Genomic DNA, 24,657 nt, shown 5'->3' with positions numbered 1-24,657 from the left:
GGGGGGGAAGGGTTAACCCACCCTGGGACATTATGGTGAAGGGCAGGTAACACATCAGTACAGAAAGTCAGAATATACCATAACATGTGACCACCAAGCAGCAGTTCAGTTTGCAAGACAAAGTAGCACAAGGAAGCCTCACTAGTAGAAAACTGTCCTGTGCAGCAGTGGTGGCTGGTGCTCATTGGGGCTGGTGAGGTGTAAAGCAGGAAGCCAACAGCAGGTGGAGCCAGAGGTAACGTCAATAATTTCTAGATTCCCATCTTCCTCCCTTCTGAGGTGGTGGGGATAGCTTAGAACAGACTGAGGTTGGGGGGCAGAGCTACATTTCCCTCCACTGCTGCATAGGTTGATTCTTCCTTGATCTTCCAGGATGCATTTGCTCCAGTTTGCCTATGGATGGTTCCCTGCTTTCAGAACTTACTATGAACTCAGCTTTGCTTGCTTGCTTTCTCAAATCAAATGTTCTTCATATCTTTCCCGTGCTGTTTTATCTTCCCCGGGGGGTTGTAAATAAATGGCACAAGAGGTTTGTGGGGGTTTTTAAGAACACGTTGCTCTTAGGAAATACAGGATTAAAGGGAGGCAGTATGACCTTTTGGGAATTAGCAGCTTTAAAAAGTCACCTCATGCGATGCAGGTTAATTAAAGTATTGCCTGCCTCTTGGGTTGGGGATTAATTATTATCTGACCTGCCATTAACTTGGACTGAGAACTTGAATCTCTCCCTCCAGGATTTCAGCCAAGAGAGAGCAGAGTGCATTATACACATCCAAACTGTAGAGCTACTTTTGTTTTTAAACAAATTTGTCAATATTTGACTACTATTACAGTCTTTGTTAAATCCAGCCTTGCTAATAACTCCTAATAACATTTACATACAAAAATCTAACTAGCCCACCCTAACTACATACCGGAGCCTTTTTTTTGGGAGTTTTAAACTGATTTTTGGAAGGTTGTCTTCAGTTGTTTACTAGACGTTTTAATTGTTATTAGTATTGGTATGTTTGCCACCTTGGGCTCCTTTGAAGATGGTGTGGGGTGTAAATCTGATGAAATACATTTGCTTGTCATTTATATCATGTCCGTGGCCTGAAAGGAAAAAAGCCACAATATATATATAAATAGCTCAACCTCTGTGTCCAAGGCTAATGCAGGGCTGGCGGGGGGGGGGTCACCAAGATTGCAGCTGGAGAGGGAGGGGTTCCCCACACTCTGCATTCCTAGGGACCCCCCCACCCACATGCTTTGTATTCAAGAGAAAAACCTGTGGCCAAAGCTGCACGCTATGCATTTGAAATATCATATATTTGGGCCCTCCGTATCTGTTGATTGGTGTCTTAGGACTGGTGGCTAAGGCCATGAAGTCTTAACCTTGTAAGAGTGGAAGACACAGATACCCTTGTTGCACAAACCTTTCCCTGCCTGTTTTGGATGCATAAGATGCAGAAGTTGTCATCACCAGCGTTGCTTGATAGGAAACTGAGCATTGGACACCAGGAATATGTGAACCCCTGTAGCTACAGTTTCATTGTATGTTAGGCAATCGGGGTTAAGGCAACAAAAGAAGCTGAAGAATTATGTCTACCTTGGGCATTCACTCTTTTGGAAAGCCCCGGAAATCTCAGGAGACAAAGAGTTGCTTTAGCAGATGATTCAAGTCTATGCTTTTCAGTGTCCAGCAGGATGGTGTGTGTTTGGTGGTTGTGGTATTTTGTTTTAAATTGTACTATACAGTGGTGCCTCGCAAGACGAAATTAATCCGTTCCGTGAGGCTCTTCGTATAGCGGTTTTTTCGTCTTGCAAAGCAAGCCCATTGACAGCTTAGCGGATTAGCGCTATTAGCGGTTTAGCGGCTTTTAGCGGAACAGCTGTTAAGCGGCTTATCAGCGGATCAGCTGATAAGCGGCTTAGCAGCTTAGGAAAAGGGGGGGAAAGGGGGGAAAACCCGCAGGAACTCGCAAGACATTTCGTCTTGCGAAGCAAGCCGATAGGGAAATTCGTTTTGCGAAGTGCCTCCAAAACGAAAAACCCTTTCGTCTAGCGGGTTTTCCGTCTTGCGAGGCGTTCGTCTTGCGGGGCACCACTGTGTATTTCATTGCTATATAATGGAATGGAGCAGCCTTTGCCAATCTGGTGCATTTCAGGTGTTTTTGTTCAAACCATCTGGAGGGCATCAGGTTGGCAACGGCTGGAATAAGGAGTAGGGAAGCAAGTACAGGAGCTGCACAGGTCAGGTGCTGTGGTAATAGCACAATACAGAAGAAGCTAAACAGTTACCTGACATTATCATTGCGAGGGGAAGCCAGTATATATTCATCTCAATGCAGTCAAACTCCTTCCGCAGGTTTTTACTACCCACTTTTGACAAAGCAATTGTCAGTGGGTTGGCTGTAAAATGTACAGCAGCAAGTCACTAAAATCTTATTTAGGAACCTATTTTGAGCAGGATGGATTTGATTTAAGTCAAATTGATTTAAATCACTAGTCAGTAAGACTTGATTTAAATCATTTTTTTTTACAGAAAGATTCATTCTTGCTGGTATAATCTTAATAATGAAGATTTCAGTTTTGGAATAATAAATTTTCAGAGTAGTTTTTACAGTTATATCAAAAATTACTAATTTGGTTATACTATTAGAAATACATAGACAGATAATTATGAAACTATTGTGAGGTTTAATAAGTTAACTTTATATTTGGACAGCTTTCCTGCTGTACTTTATTGGAAGGAGAAAAACAATCATTTCCTTAATAACAATTTAAACGATTTGTTTAACTAAAACAATAACATTATAGCATATGTATCCATGTTTGTTAACTGATGTGGTTGAATGATTTTTTTTAAAAAAAACACCTTAGACTGAGTTTTAGCACACATGAAAAACTTAAATCAAATCCTTATTTCCTGATGAATAGCCTTTGGACTATAATGTAACTTAAATAGAAAGCTATCTTTAGAAAGATTTTTCCTCCAAAAGCATTTTATTTTAAAAATCCGATTTACATAAAAAAAAATCTGATTTAAATAAAAAAAAATCATTTTTTTATTTTTTTTTTATTTTAAAAAAATATTGATTTTTATCCACCCTGATTTTGAGTTTAAGGGGCACGAACTTCACTTTGGATATTTTCTAGGAATGCAGTTAACCAACCTGTTTAGTCAGAATGACAGAGCGCAACTTTTAAGTTAAAGACACTTTTTACATTAAAGCAGCAAGAAGTCTGATTATGGATTTCCTATGTCATTGTTTTGCCCCAGAAATTGTAGTTGCTCCCTTGTGTGTGGTTTTTCAAACGGAATGTAACATCAGAGAATGAACCCAGAGGGAGAGCCTCATGTTTAGTGAATTTGTGTTCCCGATGGGGCGAAGCATTTTCTTTTAAAGCATGGCAAGGATTAAAGAGGTCCTATGTGTCGTCAGCCATTCTGCTCAAAGTGCTTAAAAACAGATAAAGCCAAACACCCCCTCCCAAGCAGTGGACCAGAAAGGAAGCCAGGTGGCCGTGTCCACCCTGTCTAGACTTAAGCCCGTCACAGACGCAGTTGTGGCCATGAGCCATTACAGGATTATTTGGGGAATAATGCCAGCTCTGGCAATCCCAGGGAAAAGCAAGCAGCTGTCACTGGGCCAGCAGGTGTGAGAGATCAGGGCTTTTGTCCCTGCACTAGATGCAGGGAAAGCTGTCGCTTTTCCAAGACTCTGCGGGCCTTCTCATGCCTGCAGTTGCTTTGCTTTCTCTAAATCACGTTGCATAGAGCCAGGCGGGTGGCAAAGAAGCAAGAGCTGCAGGGCCCATTTTGGTCCCACATCCTATGTGGCTTTTGTAAACTCAGTTCAAAAGCCCATCCGTCTTGGAAACCATCAATTGTTGTGCTCACTAGGGTTGCATCAATTTTCTTCCAACTTAATTTTGAACACTGTCTTCAGTATACACACACACACATTCTTTAAATCAGCTTAGATCATGTGTCGGCAAGGTTTACCTTGCCTTGGCTGGTTCACTCCAGCAGAGATTCCTCTGTGGGCCGGATTGTGTGCGCGCAGAAATGATTTCCAGTGTCTGCATCTGCTCAGACGCGATTTTTGGCATCTGAGCATGCACAGCCGTGATTTCCAGCACCACGGAAGCGAGTCCCCATGTCGCGCTGCACTGGTTTAGCACCGTGCGTGGGGATTTGCCGAGCGGGCGGCTCGGTTTGGGGGTGGCTTGGGAGCTAGTTAAACGACCCCTGTGGGCCGCTTGTGGCCAAGGGCCTTAGGTTGCCTATCCCTGGCTTAGATCAGCTTCCGAAACCCAGAATATCCCGGCACAGGATATCCCAGTTCATGTTGCCTCTTGGCAACCTGCCCTCTCATTTGTCCAGACAGTTTTCTGTGCTTTCTGGCTAGTGGTGGTAACTTGTGCTAGTTGCACTGTAGTCAGCATCAGTGAATCACAGCATGTCCTTGCTTCCTCCTTCAGAGTGATGTCACTGCCCGTATATGTGTGTGCATGTATAGTGGTACCTCAGGTTACATATGCTTCAGGTTACATACGCTTCAGGTTACAGACTCCGCTAACCCAGAAATAGTGCTTCAGGTTAAGAACTTTGCTTCAGGATGAGAACAGAAATTGTGCTCAGGCGTTGCGGCGGCAGCAGGAGGCCCCATTAGCTAAAGTGGTGCTTCAGGTTAAGAACAGTTTCAGGTTAAGAACAGACCTCCGGAACAAATTAAGTACTTAACCCGAGGTACCACTGTAATGGCTGCTATGTGTGGTTTCCTTGCTCTAAGGGGCATGGAGTGGTGGGTACATCAAGAATCATGGCTGGATGTTTCAAGGCACATTTCAGTCCCTCTTATGATGACAAACAGTTTGAAAATATCTGTTCTTCAATGAACCCCATCAGCTGTTCTGGGGTTCAGCAAAACATGGACTTCCTCTGCTGTCTTTGAATGAACTGATCATTTGAGGTCATTTGGCGTAACTTAATTCTGTCTCTTCCATGCTCTAGCGACCACATTCCTCATTTTAAATTCAGATTGGAACAGACGCTCCTCTGTTCGTTTATTAAGTATGTTTTTTCACCTCTATCTGCAATAGTGTTTGGTAAGTGTGGTGAGATGGTCAAGAGGTTAATATTTAAGTCTATCCTCTGTCGTACAAGTTGTTTTCCACGTGATTATTTCTTTTTTCTTCCTTGTTTCTTGGCTTGCTGTCTGTTGCAAGCGCCAGTGACCTTTAAAACCTTTTTGCACAGAATTTGCTTGTGAAAGGCAGCATTGAGAGAGAGATTGAAGCATGCCCCGTCTGTGCTGGGCCAGAGTTAATAGTTCCCTTATAGCCTCTTCAGGGCTACTTTTGGCTTATGTAATGAGGCCATCCTGCAGGAATGCACTTAAAAACTTTCTCAGTCTTGATCTTCACCAGCTTTCAACACAGGAAAAATTCCCGAACACAACCAATCCGGAAACGCAAAAGATGTTTTTAAAGTTGTAGATGATTCTGGATGGGCTTGATTTCTCAGGGCACTGGCTTCATTTTTTAGGCAGTCTCTCGGGAAATGCTTTCAGCAGTATAGCTGAGAAGGAATCTCTGCACATCAACCATTGAATCCCTTCATGTTGCAAAGGGTTCTTGGGCATGTTCTAACTTCTAAGGCTCTTGGGTCTTACCATTACCCTTTATGAACAGGGTGTGTCAAAGAACATCCCAACGCTCACCCCATGGCTTGCAGTTACAGGAGATAATCCACAGCAGTGGGCGAGCTATCTTTCCTTTCCTAGAGAAGCTTGTCCTCACCAGCAATTACCTTACAAAGAAAGACCTGATGGGCTTTCATGGGACTCTCCAGCATTCCTTAGGGAGGGGGCATAGTAAAGGTAAAGGTACCCCTGCCCGTATGGGCCAGTTGTGTCCGACTCTAGGGTTGTGTGCCCATCTCACTTAAGAGGCCGGGGGCCAGCGCTGTCCGGAGACACTTCCGGGTCACATGGCCAGCGTGACGAAGCTGCTCTGGCGAGCCAGCACCAGCGCAGCGCACGGAAACACCGTTTACCTTCCTGCTATAAAGCGGTACCTATTTATCTACTTGCACTTAAGGGTGCTTTCGAACTGCTAGGTGGGCAGGAGCTGGGACCGAAAGACGGGAGCTCACCCCACCGCGGGGATTCGAACTGCGACCATGCGATCGGCAAGTCCTAGGCACTGAGGTTTTACCCACAGCGCCACCCGCGTCCCTAGGGAGGGGCCATAGCTCAGCAGAAAACCACATGCTTTGTGGGCAAAGGTCCCAGGTTCAACTCATGGCATCTCCAGCTAAGAAAAATGATGGGATGGGAGAAATCCCTCCCTGCTTGAGACCCTGGAGAGCTGTCATCTATTAGGTTAAAGTGACAAATACAGTAGTCTGACCTTGTAAGGCTTTATAGGAAGCTTATACAAGGCAGTTTTTAAAGCCACTGCTCCAGAGTACTATATCCAGGGCTTTTCTTTTTTTAGCTGGAACACAATTCTGACACCTCTCAGGTGGACACCATTGCCATTATTGGCGTGGGTGGCGCTGTGGTCTAAACCTCTGAGCCTCTTGTGCTAGCTGATCATAAGGTTGGCTGTTTGAATCCCCGTGACAGGGTGAACTCCCGTTGCTCTGTCCCAGCTCCTGCCAGCCTAGCAGTTCGAAAGCACGCAAAAAAGTGCAAGTAGATAAATAGGTACCACTGTGGCAGGAAGGGAAACAGCATTTCCGTGTGCTCTGGCTTCCGTCATGGTGTTCCGTTGCGCCAGAAGCAGTTTAGTCCTGCTGGCCACATGACCCAGAAAGCTGTCTGTGGACAAACGCTGGCTCCCTTGGTCTAAAGCGAGATGAATGTCGCAACCCCATAGCCTCCTTTGATTGGACTTAACCGTCCAGGGGTCCTTTACCTTTACCCTTACCTATAGGAGAACAAGGGAGGTGTTCATTGTGAGTTCCGGCACCTCTTTTTCTAGAAAAATAGCACTGACTATACCCCAAATCCAGAAACCAGCACAGTGATCAAAAGGGATGTGGCTCTTTTAAGGCACATATTCGCTTCAACAGAACAGAATATCTAAATATCTGCTGCCTAATTAAAAAAGTTGTATGTGAGCAGGGCTGGCTGGAGTAGAAACATGGGTTTGCCCTGGCATCAAGACAGACTATAGTAAGGTGTTTCAATGTCCCCATGAGTCACAATTTGTCCCCTTCAGCTCTGCTTTCAGGCCTGGTCAGAATTAAAACTCAGGCCCAGGCAGAGGACACCAGGTAGCCTTCAAAGCTGTCAGCCACCATCTTTGCTTTGTTTTGCTTCAGAATACATTGTATATTATTGCTGTTTAAATCTGAACCTTCTCTGCTTTGTTGCAGCGGCAAGTTGGTTTCACCCAAGTGGAAGAATTTCAAAGGCCTGAAGCTTCAGTGTAGGGATAAAATCCGGCTCAACAACGCCATCTGGAGGGCTTGGTACATTCAGTGTAAGTTGTGCCCATCCTCAATGTGTTTGGGTGCTTTGGGAAAATCCACACATTAATACGTGGCCAGCCTGGGACTTTCGTTTGTTTATTACATATCACGTGCCTTGTCCTCTTTCAGGGTGTGCAGGCAATATAAGCAGCAATATAAAAGCCTCAACAAAGCAATCTTGTCACACAAAACCAGGAAGAAACATCTCATAGCCAAATCAGGCAGAGGGAGCAACTTCTCCGTTGTGTCAGATACCAGTTGAAAGCAGAATCTCAGCCTTTCCTAGGAACCCCAGTAATGCCAGAGGCAGGCAGGTCTCCCTTTGGAGAAAGCTCCATGGTTTAGGCTCCACCACTGGAAAGGTTCTGTCTCCTCGAACCCCCTCCATGCATTAGAGGGCAGGGGGATGTCGGGCCAGCGCCTGCTCACCCATTCTTTGCTCCCTAGGAATTTGCCCGGGGTGAGAACAAGGCCAGCTCCTCCTCCTTTGGTTCCTCTCCTCTCTGTGGATAGCCTCTCTGTTCTTTTTATTTTAATATTATTGAAAATAACCTTGAACATTTTTAATTGAATGGTGAGGTTTCATTTTAAAATAAAATAAAAGGGAATGGTTGAACCTGAAAAACCCCCAGACGTGATTTCTCCCTGGTTCAGTTTTTCACTACTTCTCCCAGTGATGACCTTCACTTCTGCCTGTGGCAAGGGAGGCTTGGGGGAGGAAGCATATAAGTCTGAGACTGCTTCTAGGGACTTAGGAAGCTGCCTTACACCGTCAGACCCTTGGTCTATCTAGCTCTGTATTGTCTACCTGGGGATCGAACCTGGAATCTTCTGCATGCAAAGCAGGGGTTCTACCGCTGTGCTATGGCCCTTCCCCACTCCTGTCATTTTCACTTTCTCATTTTTCCATCTTAAGTTCAGTTTCCGCCATTTTTAAAATCAGTTTGCAGTTTAAAAAAAATTCCCACAAACCTTCAAGTGCATAATTACATGCACATATCCAGGTATGTTTGAATATTTTTATGCACACTTGCCCAACATGCTGACTTCTGCACGTTATTTTCATTAATACACAAATTTTCATGCATCGTTTTTAATGCATTTTTATTTATTTAACAGAATTTATATACTGCTTAATTGTAAAGAAAACCTCTTAAGTCATCTACATAGCATTTAAATTATATATTCTATGCTTTTTTTGTAAGCATTTCTTTGTTGTAAAACTGTAAAACAAAATTCAGAGAATTGCAGATTTCAAAGGATAGCTGTGTTTTGGTTTACACATTGATTGAGGAGATGTGAATTACCGTATTTTTCGCTCTATTGGACGCAGTTTTTCCCCTCCAAAAATTGAGGGGAAATGTGTGTGCATTCTATAGAGCGAATGCAGGCTTCTGCCATAGCCGCGCGCAACCCCTCCGGCAGGGAGAGGCTGCACGGGGCTATGGATTATTTAGCCCCACGCAGCCTCTCCCGGGAGGGAGCGGCTGCACGGGGCTAAAGGGGAAACCAAAGCTGCGAGCGGGATCCATCCCGCCCCCTGCCTTGGCTTGCTCCATAGCTGTGCGCAACCCCTCCGGCAGTGAGAGGTTGTGTGCAGCCTGTACGCTGCTCTTTGGGGCTGGGTGGAAAATATTTTTTTTCTTGATTTCCCCCCCTAAAAACTGGGTGCGCTCTATGGTCCGGTGCGCCCTATGGTGCGAAAAATATGGTAGGTAAGCGAGTTTCTCCTCCAGCCTTCCTTATGCTCTCTCTCTGTGTGCATACACAAACCAGCCCTTTATGGAGAAGATTGGAAGGTTCCCTACTGAATTTCTGTCGTGTACAGTAGCTGAATTCTGCTCCGCATGCCACACTTTGCTTTTTTTTTTTTTTTTCTTAAGACTTGCGCAGAATCTGGCATGTGCACATCCCTGGTTCTTTAACAGTGGAAGTCCTGCTCTGTGGCTTACTTAACATGGCAGTTAAATCTGACCTGGCTTGCTCCCCTTAGAGATGTGCACTGCTAATGCTCTGGTTCATGTTGCAGATCTGGAGAAGCGGAAGAACCCTGTGTGCCACTTTGTGACTCCCCTGGATGGTTCTGTGGAGGTAGATGAGCACCGGCGCCCTGAGGTACATCAGGCAGAGAAAAATGTGACTGTGGTACAGCGGATATCTCTTCATGCTGTGGGCTAATCTCATTTTATGCTGCTTTCACCTTAATTGCCTTTGCTTATCTGCCCCTTCCTGTCTTTCCATAGTTCTCTGTTGTGTTTTGACACTGGGGTAGAGAGTGGGGTAAGGAGCACAACAAATCAGTACATAAGCAAATGCACATATTTGAATGTAGGCTTCCTTTCAGTTCTGGGTGGGCAGGTGGGTCCCACCATCAGGCAGATGGTATGTCAGATGCTAGAGGCCAGGTGGTGTAGTTTGTTAAGGGTGCTAAGAGTTATTTTGAGATCCCTATTCCCCTCAGAGCTACGATTCCCACAGTTCCCTGGGGAAATGGATTGGTTCTTAAACCTCTTTGGGAATTGCAACCTTCCCAGAGCCCAATAAGCAAGGAAAACCTGTTGAGTGGGAGAGAAATAAATGAAGAGTGGGGAATGGGTTTCTCCCACTCTTTGTTTATTGATTCCACCCTGCCCCCTGTGCCCACGTAAGGTTGCAATCGCGTGTGTAAAGTGAGCACAAGTGATGGGCCCACTGTACTTCGCCACCACCACTTTATTTTTTAAACATTTTTCTTCCTCAGGCTATTGCAACAGAAGGGAAGTATTGGAAACGGCGGATAGAAGTAGTAATCCGAGAGTACCACAAGTGGAGAACCTACTTCAAAAAAAGGGTATGTTTTTTCACACCCAGTTTTCAATTTGGAAGTACATCACTATCTTCTCAATTGCCTCCAGAAAGGAAGGAAAAGTTTCAGCTTACCAACGAAGGCTTAAGAATGAAAAGGGTTGGTAATTCAACTGTATTAGTAGAAATATGCTCGCCCCAAACAATAAAATGTTAATTTTGTACTGATTTGTTCATTCTGTTGTCACTCATATTGTCCTGGTTCACCTGAATAGTCCAAGTATCATCGAACTGTAGAGTTGGAAGGCACCCCCAGGGTCATCTAGCTTGCAATGCAGGAATCCCAACTGCATCATACATGACAGGTGGTCATCCAACCTGTGGTAAGAATTTGCTTCTATACCACGCTGTTCATTACCCAGCTGAGGGACCTTTTAAATAAAACATGCAACCAAGGAAATGAATTCAAGTCCAGTATCCAGGAGGAACCCAGAATTTATTGTAGCTATTGCAATTGGGCAGAGCTCAACTCAATGCGGTTGTTCTATCGGAGCGGCCAGTTAATAAGAATTAGAGCAAGGCAAAACACACAAAAAGAGTCGTAAAACATCTAAATATTCTTAAAACATAAACATCCTTCTACATACATCAGGAAAGATTGCAGGTCATAGGATGGTAAACATGTATGGCTCCATACTGTGATCTGCTTCCTTGCAATTACCGTATTTTTCCGTGTGTAAGTCTAGGTTTTTTCTCTGAAAAATAATGTCAAAAATTAGGGGGCATCTTATACATGGATAGTAGGAGTGTCTTATACATGGGAGCTTCTTACAGACGGAAAAATACGGTACCTTGGGGTGCCCCAGGTGCCCAGGCCTTTTGAGCCTTTAATGCCACATTTCTATCACTGTTCCCCTGGCAATCAGGCCTTTGTCGAGTTGTTGACATTGCTTCCTTTATCTCACTTCCCTTGCTTCTCCTTTCTCCCAGGAAACTTCAAGGATAGCTGTTTTTATACTCCCTAACTCATGCAAACTCATGATAGACTTGGAATAGCATCCTAGAAGGTCACTTTCAGGATTAGATAGGGTTTCTTGTTCATGGCCCAGTTCTTGCTGGGAATTGGTGCCACTGCCTGAACCGTTTCTCTGCTGGCAGCCAGGTGAGCAGAGAGTCTGTGGTGGATCAGCCTCTCTTGGGCTTATGCCTCTCTTGGTGGCTGCCTCACCCTACCTCATGGGCAGACCAGCTCTGAATGATAAAATACTTTGCTTCAAGGCAGTAAGAATCCCTCACACAGATAGGAGCTCCAGTTCATGGTAACTCTAGAACTGTGTTGTAATTCTGTTGGGTAAAAATCTCTTTTTCTTCTTCAGTTGCAGAAACATAAAGATGAAGACCTCTCCAGCTTGGTCCGGGTAGGTGTTGCGTTAGCTCTTGTTTTGTTTGTTGTTGGTTAGGCCTGAAAGTATTTAAAAAGTGAAATCCCAGCACTGTTAAGAAGAAGGTATTCCTCTTCTTATTTTTGCTTAAAAATTGGGTGTGAAACCAGGGCAGTCTCCAGGTCAGAGGGGAAGTGAGGGGTTCTGTAACCAGTAAAATTCAGTGAATTCCTACAGCTGAGCACCATTTTGCATTCCAAAGTTAATTAATGGTCCTATTGATTATTCTATAGAGAATCCACTATGAGTTGGGTTTTTCTTGCTCGCAGCTGCAGCTGAGCCAACCAGGATGCCCATGACTTAACTGAGAGATGTGTGTCGAGGTCTCCTTGAAAGAAACCATATTCCCAGAGAATTGCTCATTGCAGAATGTGCTCTGTGACTCTCCTCTCAATTGAGAAAGGAAATTGCTGAGTTTTATGCCTTCTGGACTCCTTGCTAGCTGGGTGCAGCTCCAGACACTCCTGCTTCTTTTAATGTATTATTTTTGTTTTAAAATGTATTTTCAAAGAAACTCAAGGTGTTGTACAATCCAAACCACAAAGACAGTAGTACAAAACATGACAGTCCCCACTAAAATTGCACATGCTGACATCCAAACTGGGCCCTGTTTTAACTTTCCCCTCCCTCCCCTGACCAGGATGATGACACGTTCCTCTGGCACAAAGAGACATACGGCAGGGAAACACCAGTCCCTATGGAACTGGACTGCCTCTTCAGCACAGACATGCTTATGTCAGAGCTGCCAGACACCCTCTTCTCCACACTTTCGTCTCACCAGCCGCTCTCTTGGCCAAATCCCAGAGAGATAGGTAAGAGAAGCTTGCCCTTTCCTGTATCATCTGTGGAGAAGGAATTCCACAGGATAGGCTTCCAAGTTCTTTCCTGTTTTGGGGGGTGTGGGGGGCGAGGAAGTACCTTGCTGTCTGATTTCCAAATGTGCTTCCTGGCAGCCACCAGTATTGGGATAGTTTAAAAAAGACTACAGCATCTTGCTTTGGAACATTTAAAGGGGTATCTCCAACTATACTTTGAATTACATCTCTTCTGTATCTGTGTTTTATTTTTTCTAGTTTCACATTTCTTTTTATTCTCCATATCCATCATTTTTATTGTATTCTGTATGAGTTTATGTCAGTAAGCTTTTAATTTTTTTTAAAAAAGATTATCTTCCTTGATCACAGGCCCACCCATGCAGGCATCAGAGGTTAGGGGAAAAACTTCCAGGCAAATCCCACGCACTTTAGACATTAAGCACTTGTTTCTTTCCATTCCTTAAGTTGGGGGGAAGGGGGGAAATTGGTAGACCCTTGTCTTGAATCTAGAGGTCAAGGCAGATTATTTTCTTTGGAGGAATAGTTTCTAATCCAGAGAATAGTCCTTGGTGAGAGGTTCAGTGAAAGAGCCTCCGGGGGGAGGCACTGTGGTTCCAGGCACCCAGATGGTGGTCTGATTCCATGGAAAGAAAAGCAGTTTTCTTTGTGCCTAGCAAACCGCACCCATTACTTCCAACCCGCCCACAAAACACGCAGGCACAGGGGGAGCATTGGCGGTATTCTTGGACATGCTCTAGTTGATGTGAGGTGGTAGAAAGTGTCCGGAAACCCTCCCATGCCCTGTGTGAGCTGCTCTACTTTATGCGGTCTTCCACACACCCTGCCGAATCTTCAGAAACCCCTTGGGTTTGGGGGACATATTCGGTAGTTGTCAGGGGACTGCCGTTGGAACAGGGGAGGGAGCCAGGGGGGTACAGAGAGCCTCCGACGCTTCTGAGGAGCAGCTCCTCGTCCAGCGGTGGGGAAAGCCACACCTCCAGTGGAGCACAGTGGGAAGGAGGGAGCCAAGCCAGGGGAAGGCTCGAAGATCCTACTGAGAGCCCAAGCGCCTCACCTAGCCTGGCTGGGCAGGAGGCAGAGATGCCGTTTCTGTCACCCAGCTTACTCAGAGGGGAGAAACATAAGGAGGGAAGGCGGAGATTTGGGGTGTCCCAAGTTCTTATGTTGGGGGAGAAACTGGAAGGGGCCACTCCTGGAATCTGCAAGTGACTAAGACGGACATGAACTTTGTGTTTCTGCACTGTAAATAATTTGCACCAAATAAAACCTGTTAAAGACAGGTCGGAGCCCTGCCTGGTTACTCACGAGCAACCACTACCAGCATCTGACATTAGTGTAGAAATTGTTTCCTGAAAATAGGAAGTTTGATCATCACTGCCTTGGAGGGGAAGCAACCATGTTTTGCACCATGTTTTGTTTCCCAGCTTTTCAAATCACAATGTTGCTCTTGTTACGTAAATGGGGAGGGTAGCAATAGGAGACAGAAAACACAGAGAACTTGGCCTGGCTCTGGTGCTGTATCCCAGGGGGCCCAAACTCCAGGTATTAGTTGTTGGGCTCCAGATCTCCTGCCCCCCCCCCCCGCACACCTTGCTTTTGGGCAGCTGGGCACACTGGTGCAGTATTGGTGATGCCTGTACCACCCTCAACCTCAGTTTCCCAGAGTCATCCATACTAAGTGTATTCAGCATAGTGCCCAGATGTTGTGGACTACAATTCCTATTATCCCTGGCCATTGGTCATGCTGCCTTGGGCTTATGGGAACTGTATTCCAAAGCATCAGAGGGCACCACAGAGAATCAAGAACAGGGTTAGCTAAACTAGTGCTTTGCTGGTGCTGCAGGACTACAACTCCCATCATTCCTGACCATTGGCTATGCTGATTGTGGCTGGCCAGCACCCTGGTCTAGAAGCTCTCCGGTACACCTTCTCACTCTTTTTCTCTTTGAAATTTTCCAGCACACTTAGGAAATGCTGACATGATTCAGCCAGGACTCAGCCCTCTCCAACCAAACTGTATGGATACTTTTGAGTTTTTTCAAGGTAAGAATTTTGCAGGGGTTACACACTCTTGTTTGCCAGCACAGATTTCCCCTGGTATCGTTTATGAAGCTGTATATTGAAAGTATTAGGCTATGCTAATGTTTTGCTGCATTGCCCTCTGCTATCTGGATTTTGGAGTATCCAGAGTTTGTTTCTATAAGGTGTAGTTCCTCCAAGAGGAGGTATGTACTGTTCCACTGGTTTTAGACTGGCAGTCAACATTTGGGTGTGATTAACATCACCAGCGTGCGGGTGGCGCTGTGGGTAAAAGCCTCAGCGCCTAGGACTTGCCGATCGAAAGGTCGGCGGTTCGAATCCCCGCGGCGGGGTGCGCTCCCATCGCTCGGTCCCAGCGCCTGCCAACCTAGCAGTTCGAAAGCACCCCCGGGTGCAAGTAGATAAATAGGGACCGCTTACTAGCGGGAAGGTAAACAGCGTTCCATGTGCTGCGCTGGCTCGCCAGATGCAGCTTGTCACGCTGGCCACGTGACCCGGAAGTGTCTGTGGACAGCGCTGGCTCCCCGCCTATAGAGTGAGATGAGCGCACAACCCTAGAGTCTGTCAAGACTGGCACGTATGGGCAGGGGTACCTTTACCTTTAACATCACCAGCAACACCACTGTGCTGAGAATAGAGGTGCGTTTTATTTAGCATCATTGCCTCTATTCAGAGTTTAGGGGCTATGAACATTGGCCCTTCTGTAGGCAAAGCAGCAGTATCCTCACTGGGCAATGGACGTCTCTCTAGATTGGTCTGCACATTTGGAAGAATGCTGAAGGGGTAGAATGGCCCTGTTGTTGTTATTGTTGTTGTCGTCATCACCACCTTTACTTGGGTTTTTATTGTTGGATTGTAAGCCTTTGGAAAGGCAGAGTAAAAGTGTTAATAAAAATATGTAAGAGTGGTTAAGCTACTTGGGATAGCGTGCATTAAAAGTAGGGCAACTATGTATTGAAATAAATAAACAGAAATGAAATTAAAATAGGTATTTGAGTCCTGGTGTCTTTCTGAGAGGTCCCTCCTTACTAAACACAGCTTTTCCATATGTAAATTAAGCAGATTCCCTTTTAGTGAGGAAGGTGCTCTTTTCTTTTTTCTTTCCTGATGCGTAACAAAGGTTTTCTGTTTATTTAAATCCAGCTTGGCAAAGTGCAGCTGTAAAATGAATAGGAGTATCCAGAAGTGATTGTAATATTTGCCTCCCCCCCCCCAATCTTTGCCCAGATCTTTTCTCTTCCAGTCGTCCTAGTTACTTCAATGCTACCCCCATCACTCCTACTGCCAGCTCTGCCCTGGAAGACACCTGCAGCCATTCTTCCCAGGTAAGGATGGGGAATAATTGTTAGAGTTAGAGTGTGTGCTTTGCCTGAGGAAGGTTTAGTCTCCCTGCAAGGCTGGGAAAGATACCCCAGCTGAAACATTGGATAGTTGCTGACAGCTAGTGAGTAAATAATAATGTGTGAGGTAGATCTCAGTTGCTTGACTCAGTAGAAGCAGTTTTCTAAGAAGTCTTCCTAGAGCCAAGGTAGTCTGGTCTTTGATTTTCATGTGCCTTCTCCATGCCTTTTGGCTTTCAGCCGGTCAGCATCACAGCTGGGCATATTTATCTGAACAAATATTCCCAGATGACTTTTATTTATTTATCTGAATTTATAAAATATCCTTAGGGTAACTCTAAGCAGCATGGCTTCTCTTAATTCAGAATGAGTTGGTGCCCATTTTGGACTCATATAACTATAGATCTTACTACATGAGCTGGTGTGTGTGTGACTCTAGCTGTTTGGTCCTAACTGTAATCACCTGTGAGTATGAAATGTAGGCGCAGATGATGAAGCAGGGACATTTTTGTAACTCAAGTTAGGGGTGTGTGCATTTTTCTTTCAGGCCACAAGTTACTTGTTACTTACAGTTTTGTTCTGCCCTTCTTCCATTCCTCCCATTCTATCTACACAGCAATCTTGTGAGGTAGGCTAGGCCAAGAGATCAAGTGTCCCAGGGTCACCGAACAAGTTTCCATATAAAGCAGGGACTTGAACCCAGATCTCCCCAGTCGAAGGCTGGGTAACTGACGTAATGCAAATGGGTGCCCTTTAGGTGTTGTTGGACTACAAGTCCCATCATCTTTTACCTTTTGTAATTCTGACTAAGGCTGCTGGGAATTGTAGTCCAACAGCATCTGATGGGCAACAATTTGGCTATCTCTGCTCTATTCACTCCAGCAGGCAGGCTGTAATAACTAACATGGTTTTATCTTAATAGCTAATAATGGAGCGGGGAAGAGCATGTAACTTTAGTAAGAATTACTTGTGATGGTGGGCAATGCCAACAGTGGAGTCCGATCTGGGTCCTATTTCTCTCCCCCAATACTTACCAGTTTAGAAATATAGAACATCCCGCCTGGTATCTGGCCACATTTAACGTGTCTCTTCCCTCTCTTTTTCAGACATCCGACCTCTCTTCGGGTTCTTTGCCCAACACGCTTCCCCCAGTGAACCTCAGCGAAGGGCTCGTCACCACCCCAGTTCCTGCCCCTATCATCCCCTCTGCAACGGACGTTGGTGCCGACCAGTGCCTTGGCCTGAGGAGTGGGACGGACTCCTTCCTGCAGCCCTCCAACTTCAATTCTGAACGCCCTCTGAGCAGCCAGCCACAGTTCCTGTCTCCATTCCCAGCTCTGGTGCCGCTCCTTCAGCCAGGTGTGCTGCCCCAGACGCTGCCGCAGCAGACTACACTGCCTCTGAATGCCGGCATGGCTTCTCAGGGGTCCATGTTTGCTGCTTCAGAGGTCCCAAAGTTTGGGCTCAAGTCTTCGGTGATCACTCATACAGCCTCAGCCACTCCGACGCACAATGTCCCAGCCACCACCTTCAGCCAGAGCCAGGCTGGCCTCCTGGCAACCCAGCAGCCAGGTGGAGGAGTGCCTTGCAGCCTGACTCTCCAGACTGCTGTGGCACAAAGACAGCCTCTGCTGCAGCCGCGTCCCACCTTTGCGCTCCCAGTGGCCAGTGGCGGGACGAGGTCCAAGAAGCTGCAAAAGATAGTGCCTGCTCGAAAGCCAGAAACCGTCTCCTTGGTCTTGAAAGATGCCTTCATTGCCCCAGGTGAGTGGTCCTGGAATGCCCCCTTGGGTTGGGGCCAGGTGCAGCCAGGCATCACAAGTGCTACCAGTCTGTCTGCAAACAAGGGTTATGGTGTTTGGGTGCTTGCCAGTCTGTCTCTGTGTGTGTCAGGCACCCTGCAAGTCTGGGGACAAACCTTCATCCTGAAAAATATTCCTCAGATACTCAGCATACTGTTTTAGGTGAGTTCAAAAGGGCCTGTGCGGAGACAGTGGGATGTTTGACTTTTAAATAGCAGACCTTGGTAAAGATGAAAAAGTCACATATAGATAGGTCAGTCAGTTGCCTCCAGGAATCCCACAAGCAGGCCATGAAAGGAAGAACCCGCTCTTCAGAGGCATCTCCCTCCCTTCCATATCGCAAACTGTTTATGAAACTCCCCACAACGTTATGGGGTGGTAATCCACTGCTCAGGAAACACAAAGCCTCCTTGGCCATGTGCAACTAGTCACATGGAACTTTGGCTCCTGTTCCAGGTTTATAAACTAACAGTGTGGCATCAGGCGTGGAGAAAAATAACAGTAGGGCAACTACAGTGGTACTTCGGGTTAAGAACTTAATTCGTTTTGGAGGTCCGTTCTTAACTTGAAACTGTTCTTAACCTGTGGTACCACTTTAGCTAATGGGGCCTCCCACTGCCGCCACACGATTTCTGTTCTCATCCTGAAGCAAAGTTCTTAACCCAATGTACTATTTCTGGCTTAGCGGAGTCTGTAACCTGAAGCGTCTGTAAGCCGAGGTACCACTGTAATGCCAAGAGACAGAGTAGTGAGGGCCCTTGCAGGGCAGGGAGGCCACTTTTCTGCTGAGCTGCAGGTAGGAGTGCTATTGGCGTTGCTGCCACCAGACTCTGCTTGGGGCCTTGAGTAGCTGAGCCCAGCCACTTGGGATGGAACATAACCCCCTCCCCACAAAAATGCATTTTGCTGGCTTCTGTGTAAAATTGTTCATGAAGAAGGAACCGAGAGTAAACACAATCATGCAGGAAGAGTAAAGCAAGTCATTTTTAAAAATCAATATTTCATAGTCCAATTTTGTTATTTTTATTTAAATGCCCAAGTTTCATCAATTTCTTGCTGTCTTTATGAAACCTCCTTTTGCCATATAGGCGCGGGTGCCTGGTGCCACCAGGCTGGCGTATGGTAAGGGGCCACATTAGTTGAACTTGCTCAGGGCAGTGTCCTCCAGCTGGCTCCGCAGAGGCCTTTCTCTGCCCTTGTTCGTAACTGCAGCTGGCAGGCATTGAAAATGGGACAGGGGCTTTACTGCTGAGCCTCTCCGGGGGTCTCCACCAGCTCCTGGGTGCCACCGCTGGCCTTCCTGTTATTCAAGAGCTCTGGGCAAGCAACTCTCCCAGTCTGTGACTCGTTTCCCCCTCTTGTAACATGAGGCTACTGACCTGCTTCTGATACATTCCAAAGCTTAATTATTTAATGGGCCTGAAAGCCTGAACTGAACAGAAAGAGATAATTTTTAAGATCTCAGCTTTCTCCACAGGATGGTGCCAGCTAATCAGCTGGAGCTGTTCTTCTCTTTTTGTAATTTTGACATTACTTGTATTATTTTAAAAGACTGTTTTGGATAATTAAGAATAACAGAGATTTCACAATGTTAAGGTGCATACTTTAAAGCAGTAGATAAGTAAGACTGACGTATCGGTTCAAACACTCATTTGCTATTTTGTTTTTCATGTAGAGTGTCACTGCAAATATCCTAGAGAAGTGTGATGGTTTTGATACTTCAGTAATGGCTTTAGTTTCCAAAAGGGTGCATTCGGGGATAGATGCATTGTGTTGGGATTTCCATAGAGCACCACTGTGGCAAAATGGCAAACCTACCCCATGTTCTTAGTCTGTAGTCCCCGTGCCTCACATAAATAAATACATAAGCCTGTGTTCAGATCTTGCAGTCAGGAATAGGTACAATCAGGAACCAGAGCTTCCCTCCCACCCTGCTGTGGGGTGAGCTCTCCTTTCATACACAAACACTGCTTGTCCAAATAACACACATAGGCCCCAAATACCTGAAAGACCAACTCTCTCCTTTAAAACCTTCTCAGGTCAGCAGAGGGAAATCCTCTTGGTAGTTCTACCACCCTCAGAAGTTCATGCAAGCAGCCCATAAGAGGGCACTCCCTGTGGCAGCTCCTTGGTTATACTGTATAGTTTCTGATGTGTGCTGAAGATGCTCCTCTTTGTTATTGATTTGTTTGTTAATTTCCCACCCTTTCTCCCAAAAAAGCCCAGGGTAGCAAGTGACAAACATACTAAAACAATTCCAGTACAGATGCAGACTGGGGGGAAATTTCAACTTAAAAGGCTTGTTGGAAGATGAAAGTCTTCACTAGGCGCCAAAAAGACAACCGAGACGGTGTTGGTCTAATATTCCAGGCGAGGGAATTCCTGACATCTGCAGGAGGCCTTCGCCTGCAGAATGCAGTGATTGATTGGGTATATAAGGGGTGAGATAGGCTTTACCTTGGCCTTTGACAACTGAGTGTGTTTTTAAGACCCACCCTGTTCCTGTGACACTAATTTAATCAACCGTGTCATAATTATCTGGCTCAAGCATTTCAGTTCCTGTTTCTTTATATCTGTTCCCTCATGCTCTAGACTTGTGCCATTTCTCCTCATTAAATAGCTGGAACTTTTAAAAAATACCACTGAGGTGGTAGTTTGTGATTGTCACAGAATCTAGTCAATCAGCGCCTTGCACTAGGAGCCAGAGCTGAAATAACCGTTTGCTTCTGAGCTCAGTTCTTAAGGTTGTACATGTGACCAAAAAATGATGAGTGCTGTCCCACAGTGGGGTTACTACTCACACTGTGTCTATATACACTTGAACTGGATTGGACCACATGTGTCACAAAATGAACTGGCCCATATATCAAGTATACCATGCCATGCCATGGACTGTAATCTAGTTATTTGCACTTCTATCTCTCCATGTTCTGAAGTACAGTGCAGAGCACAGGAAGCGAAAATCATTGGGTTAGATCAATACTTCCTCATGGAGTAGGTGGACTATTAGAGTAGGTGGAATATAGTCTCATTGATTTCAACAGGTCTGTTCTAATTCCACAACCACAATTTTTCACTATTAGCCAGGAATAAGCTTATGTGTGGACATGTTGAAAACATAAGAATAATGTCATACTTAAAATGGTGCGTTTTAAGTGCTGGATGGAAACCTCCAGTGTGGCTCCCTCAAAGGATGCTCCTTCCCTAGGTTCATAGAATCATAGAATCATAGAGTTGGAAGAGACCACAAGGGCCATCGAGTCCAACCCCCTGCCAAGCAGGAAACACCATCAGAGCACTCCTGACATATGGTTGTCAAGCCTCTGCTTAAAGACCTCCAAAGAAGGAGACTCCACCACACTCCTTGGCAGCAAATTCCACTGTCAAACAGCTCTTACTGTCAGGAAGTTCTTCCTAATGTTTAGGTGGAATCTTCTTTCTTGTAGTTTGGAGCCATTGCTCCGTGTCCGCTTCTCTGGAGCAGCAGAAAACAACCTTTCTCCCTCCTCTATGTGACATCCTTTTATATATTTGAACATGGCTATCATGTTGTGGTTCTCTTGTTCTTCCTCTCCTGGTTCCTCCTTCTGCTGTGTTTTTCAGCTGCCTTTCAGGGACAGTCCAGAGCTGTGATTGTAACTCCAGCGCCATTGAAAAGAGAAGGGGTTTGGGCCCCAAGGATGTCTCAGCCCAATGTTGTAATTGCACCTTCTGGAATGGCCAGAGTAAGAAGCACAATGTCTGTCTTGGGGCAGGGAATGGGGGAAGGCAGGGCATCTGGTGCTGGGTGGTGCCAACGTACAAGACATGCCTTGCGTTTTTCTCTCTGCATTTTGTTCCCAGGCACCCAGAGCAACAGAATTCCACAGCGGTATTCTGCTCAGCAGCCCAGGCCAGCAGTCTCCAAGCCCCCAGCCAGTCCAAGCTGCTGTTCCACATCTTTTTTCTTCCAGTGCAATCCAGGAAGTGCTGGTGAAAGGCGAGCAGGCCCCTTCCCACAAGACCTGCTCACAGGTCCCCTCGCCTTCACCCAGTAAGTTGAAGAAATGCAAATCCTGGAATGGAAGCATCCCTTGCTGCATTCAAATATGCATCAAGAGGATTTGGGCATGGGCATTTGCAAAGATTCAGAGGGCGCTTGATCAGCTTCAGGGAAACTTGAGGGCCTGCTCTTCAGCCTCTGTTTTCAGCACTGGACTCTTCCTGCCGCAATGCTCTGTTTCACTCATGAGTGCCCCATGTCAGACAGAGAGAGGCCCTCAAGCCACAGTGTGTGGTGGGGAGCTTTGCTCCTCAAGGTGTGTCCATCTGTTGAAATGGTTCTTCTGCAGGCACTGATCTGAAAAGTATGAAGTGATTGATATCCCATGAGGCAATTGCAGAAATCAACTTACGAATGATGGGTGGAAAGAGATATATATTTGTGTATTTATTTAAAACATTCTGAAATAAATACTGCCCATTACATTACATAGTAGATTGCATAGCCATGTATTAAAACTGCTGCTGGAATTGGTGTGATGGAATTTTTATTCTGTATTTAATTTAGATTATGGTTTAGTCTTATTTTGGTTGGACTGTTTTTTCTAAATTGTTTTAAAACACGTAATCCACCCCAGGAACAATTGATGAAGGGTGGATTTAAAAGGTCCTTAAAATACAGTGGTACCTCGGGATGCAAACGGGATCCGTTCCAGAGCCCTGTTCTCACCCTGAACAGAACGTAAGACACGACTGTGCGTGTGCGCAGGTCATGTTTCGCCACTTCCGCTCATGCGCGTGATGTCATTTTGACCGTCTGTGCATGCATGAGCGGCGAAACCCGGAAGTAACACGCTCCGTTACTTCCAGGTCGCCACGGAGCGCAACCGAAAATATCCTGAAGCGTATATATCCCGAGGTATGACTGTAATAGATAAATAGATAAAGAAAACAAATGACCATAACACGAAAACACTTTTAAATAGACTAAACTTTGGCTAAATTGGCAAAATCTTTAAAAATATCTAGATAAGCTGAAATGTTTTGACTGGTGCCTGAATGGTAGTGTCAGTGCCCAGCTAACCAAACTGGGGGAAGTGCTGTGAAGTGGCTCTTGGTGATATCAGTGTCTGGATAAGTGTATAAATCGTTAGGCAGGCCAGATCTCCCTCTCACACATGTTCATTCTGACTGCTAGGACCATCCCAACAGTCACACAGCAGTCATTACTGTATGAAACTGCCTTATGCCAGGCATTGTCTGCTGTTCTGATTGGTAGCAGCCTTACACAGGATCTTGGACAGAGAGCAACCTTTCCCAGAGATTCCTTTGCAGGGACAGAACATAGAACTTTTCTGTGTGAACAGCATGTACTTTGTTGAACTTTGGTTTGTCTCTTGAGTTCTAGTAGGATACTATGTGCATGCAAGCATGTGTACATGCTCAGTATTCTAAAGGAGCATGCTTGCCAGGACTGGGGTCTCAGGACAACAGAGAATGGGGAGTAGAGGAAAGGAGCTGCTGTAGCTCACAGGCTGCCTACTGGTGAATAAAAATAAAATAAAATAAAGTGACATGGCTGCTGTAGAACAAGTGGCTTTCAAGCTTTCTGTCTTAGGGAAACTCTGCCACATCATTTATCCCCTGTGGGCTCCTGAAAAATGACAGAGGATTCTTGGACATGTTCTCAGGCTCATGTTCATTCTGTGCAAGCTTAGTGAACTCTCCCTCTGCTCTGAGCCAGCTAAGAATGCGCCTAGATCACACCCAGCAGTCACTCATTGCCTTTTTATTGCTTTTATTAAAGATTTTCTTGAGTTTCAAAAGTACATCATCTCTGTTTTCAGATCACAAAGTCCTTTCTACAGATCAGTTATATTCAATGTGAGACATTGATGTTGTGGACAGTTTAAGGTTGGGGGAGGAGAGAGGTGGGGAGGGAGAATTGTGCACTGGCAGAGGAAAGGACAGTTATTGTGTCCTTTTTAGAGGAAACTTGTTCATTATTCCTGACACAGAGAAAAAAATAATGAAGACATTCCAAGGAGCCCCAGATTGGCCTGGTTCGCACATAGTGCAAGAGCATGGTTTATCAGACTGGCTTAGCATAATGTGTGAACCCAGCCCAGGTTAAAGGTTGCTCATTAACCAAGGTTTGTAGTCGGTTCATAAACCTTAATTAATGTTGTATGTGAGAATGTGGTCCTTCTTCTTAGCTCTGGTTAAAGAGTCTTCACCAACACAAAAGCTACAGAGTAAAGAGCAACAACAAATTCAAACCGCTCTCAAGAGCTGGCTGGTACTTTTAACTGCAATGTAATAGACCAAGGGTTAAGCATTTGTCTACCAGGTACCTCATCTGTAACTATGGTTAACATTAACTTAACTTTAGCATTATGTCTGAACCAGACCATTGCATTGAAATGGTATTTTAGTGCTACTGCTCCTTTAGTTGATTGCACTTGCACCTGTATATTTTGTGTTATGGTTTTATTCCTTGTCCACCTTGAGAGGGCTTTTGCTTTGAAAGGTGGTATAAAAATATTTTAGGGACGCAGGTGGCGCTGTGGGTTAAAGCCTCAGCGCCTAGGGCTTGCCGATCGAAAGGTCGGCGGTTCGAATCCCTGCGGCGGGGTGCGCTCTCGCTGCTCGGTCCCAGCGCCTGCCAACCTAGCAGTTCGAAAGCACCTCCAGGTGCAAGTAGATAAATAGGGACCGCTTACCAGCGGGAAGGTAAACGGCGTTTCCGTGTGCGGCTCTGGCTCGCCAGAGCAGCGATGTCACGCTGGCCACGTGACCCGGAAGTGTCTGCGGACAGCGCTGGCCCCTGGCCTCTTAAGTGAGATGGGCGCACAACCCCAGAGTCTGTCAAGACTGGCCCGTACGGGCAGGGGTACCTTTACCTTTACCTTTATAAAAATATTTTAAACAAAATAGATTATTATTATTTTTTTTAAATGCTCT

General features: G+C 45.6%; 1 protein-coding gene across 2 annotated transcripts in view; it reads left to right on the top strand.

The window, feature by feature from the left end:
- MLXIP (MLX interacting protein) overlaps positions 1-24,657 on the top strand; it is a 59,890-nt gene that overhangs the window by 21,466 nt on the left and 13,767 nt on the right. The window contains exons 2-11 of one of the 2 annotated variants that reach the window (XM_079956556.1): positions 7,373-7,479; positions 9,498-9,583; positions 10,209-10,298; positions 11,629-11,670; positions 12,335-12,506; positions 14,490-14,573; positions 15,798-15,895; positions 17,017-17,674; positions 21,316-21,437; positions 21,556-21,745. In XM_079956556.1, the coding sequence (XP_079812682.1) occupies positions 7,373-7,479; positions 9,498-9,583; positions 10,209-10,298; positions 11,629-11,670; positions 12,335-12,506; positions 14,490-14,573; positions 15,798-15,895; positions 17,017-17,674; positions 21,316-21,437; positions 21,556-21,745 (1,649 nt within the window). The remainder of the gene's footprint in view (positions 1-7,372; positions 7,480-9,497; positions 9,584-10,208; positions 10,299-11,628; positions 11,671-12,334; positions 12,507-14,489; positions 14,574-15,797; positions 15,896-17,016; positions 17,675-21,315; positions 21,438-21,555; positions 21,746-24,657) is intronic. The other variant, XM_079956557.1, reaches the window with a different exon arrangement.

This window comes from Podarcis cretensis, assembly GCF_951804945.1.
Source record: "Podarcis cretensis genome assembly, chromosome: 16".
Lineage (NCBI taxonomy): Eukaryota > Metazoa > Chordata > Lepidosauria > Squamata > Lacertidae > Podarcis > Podarcis cretensis.
This window is presented reverse-complemented; position numbering and strand designations above follow the sequence as displayed.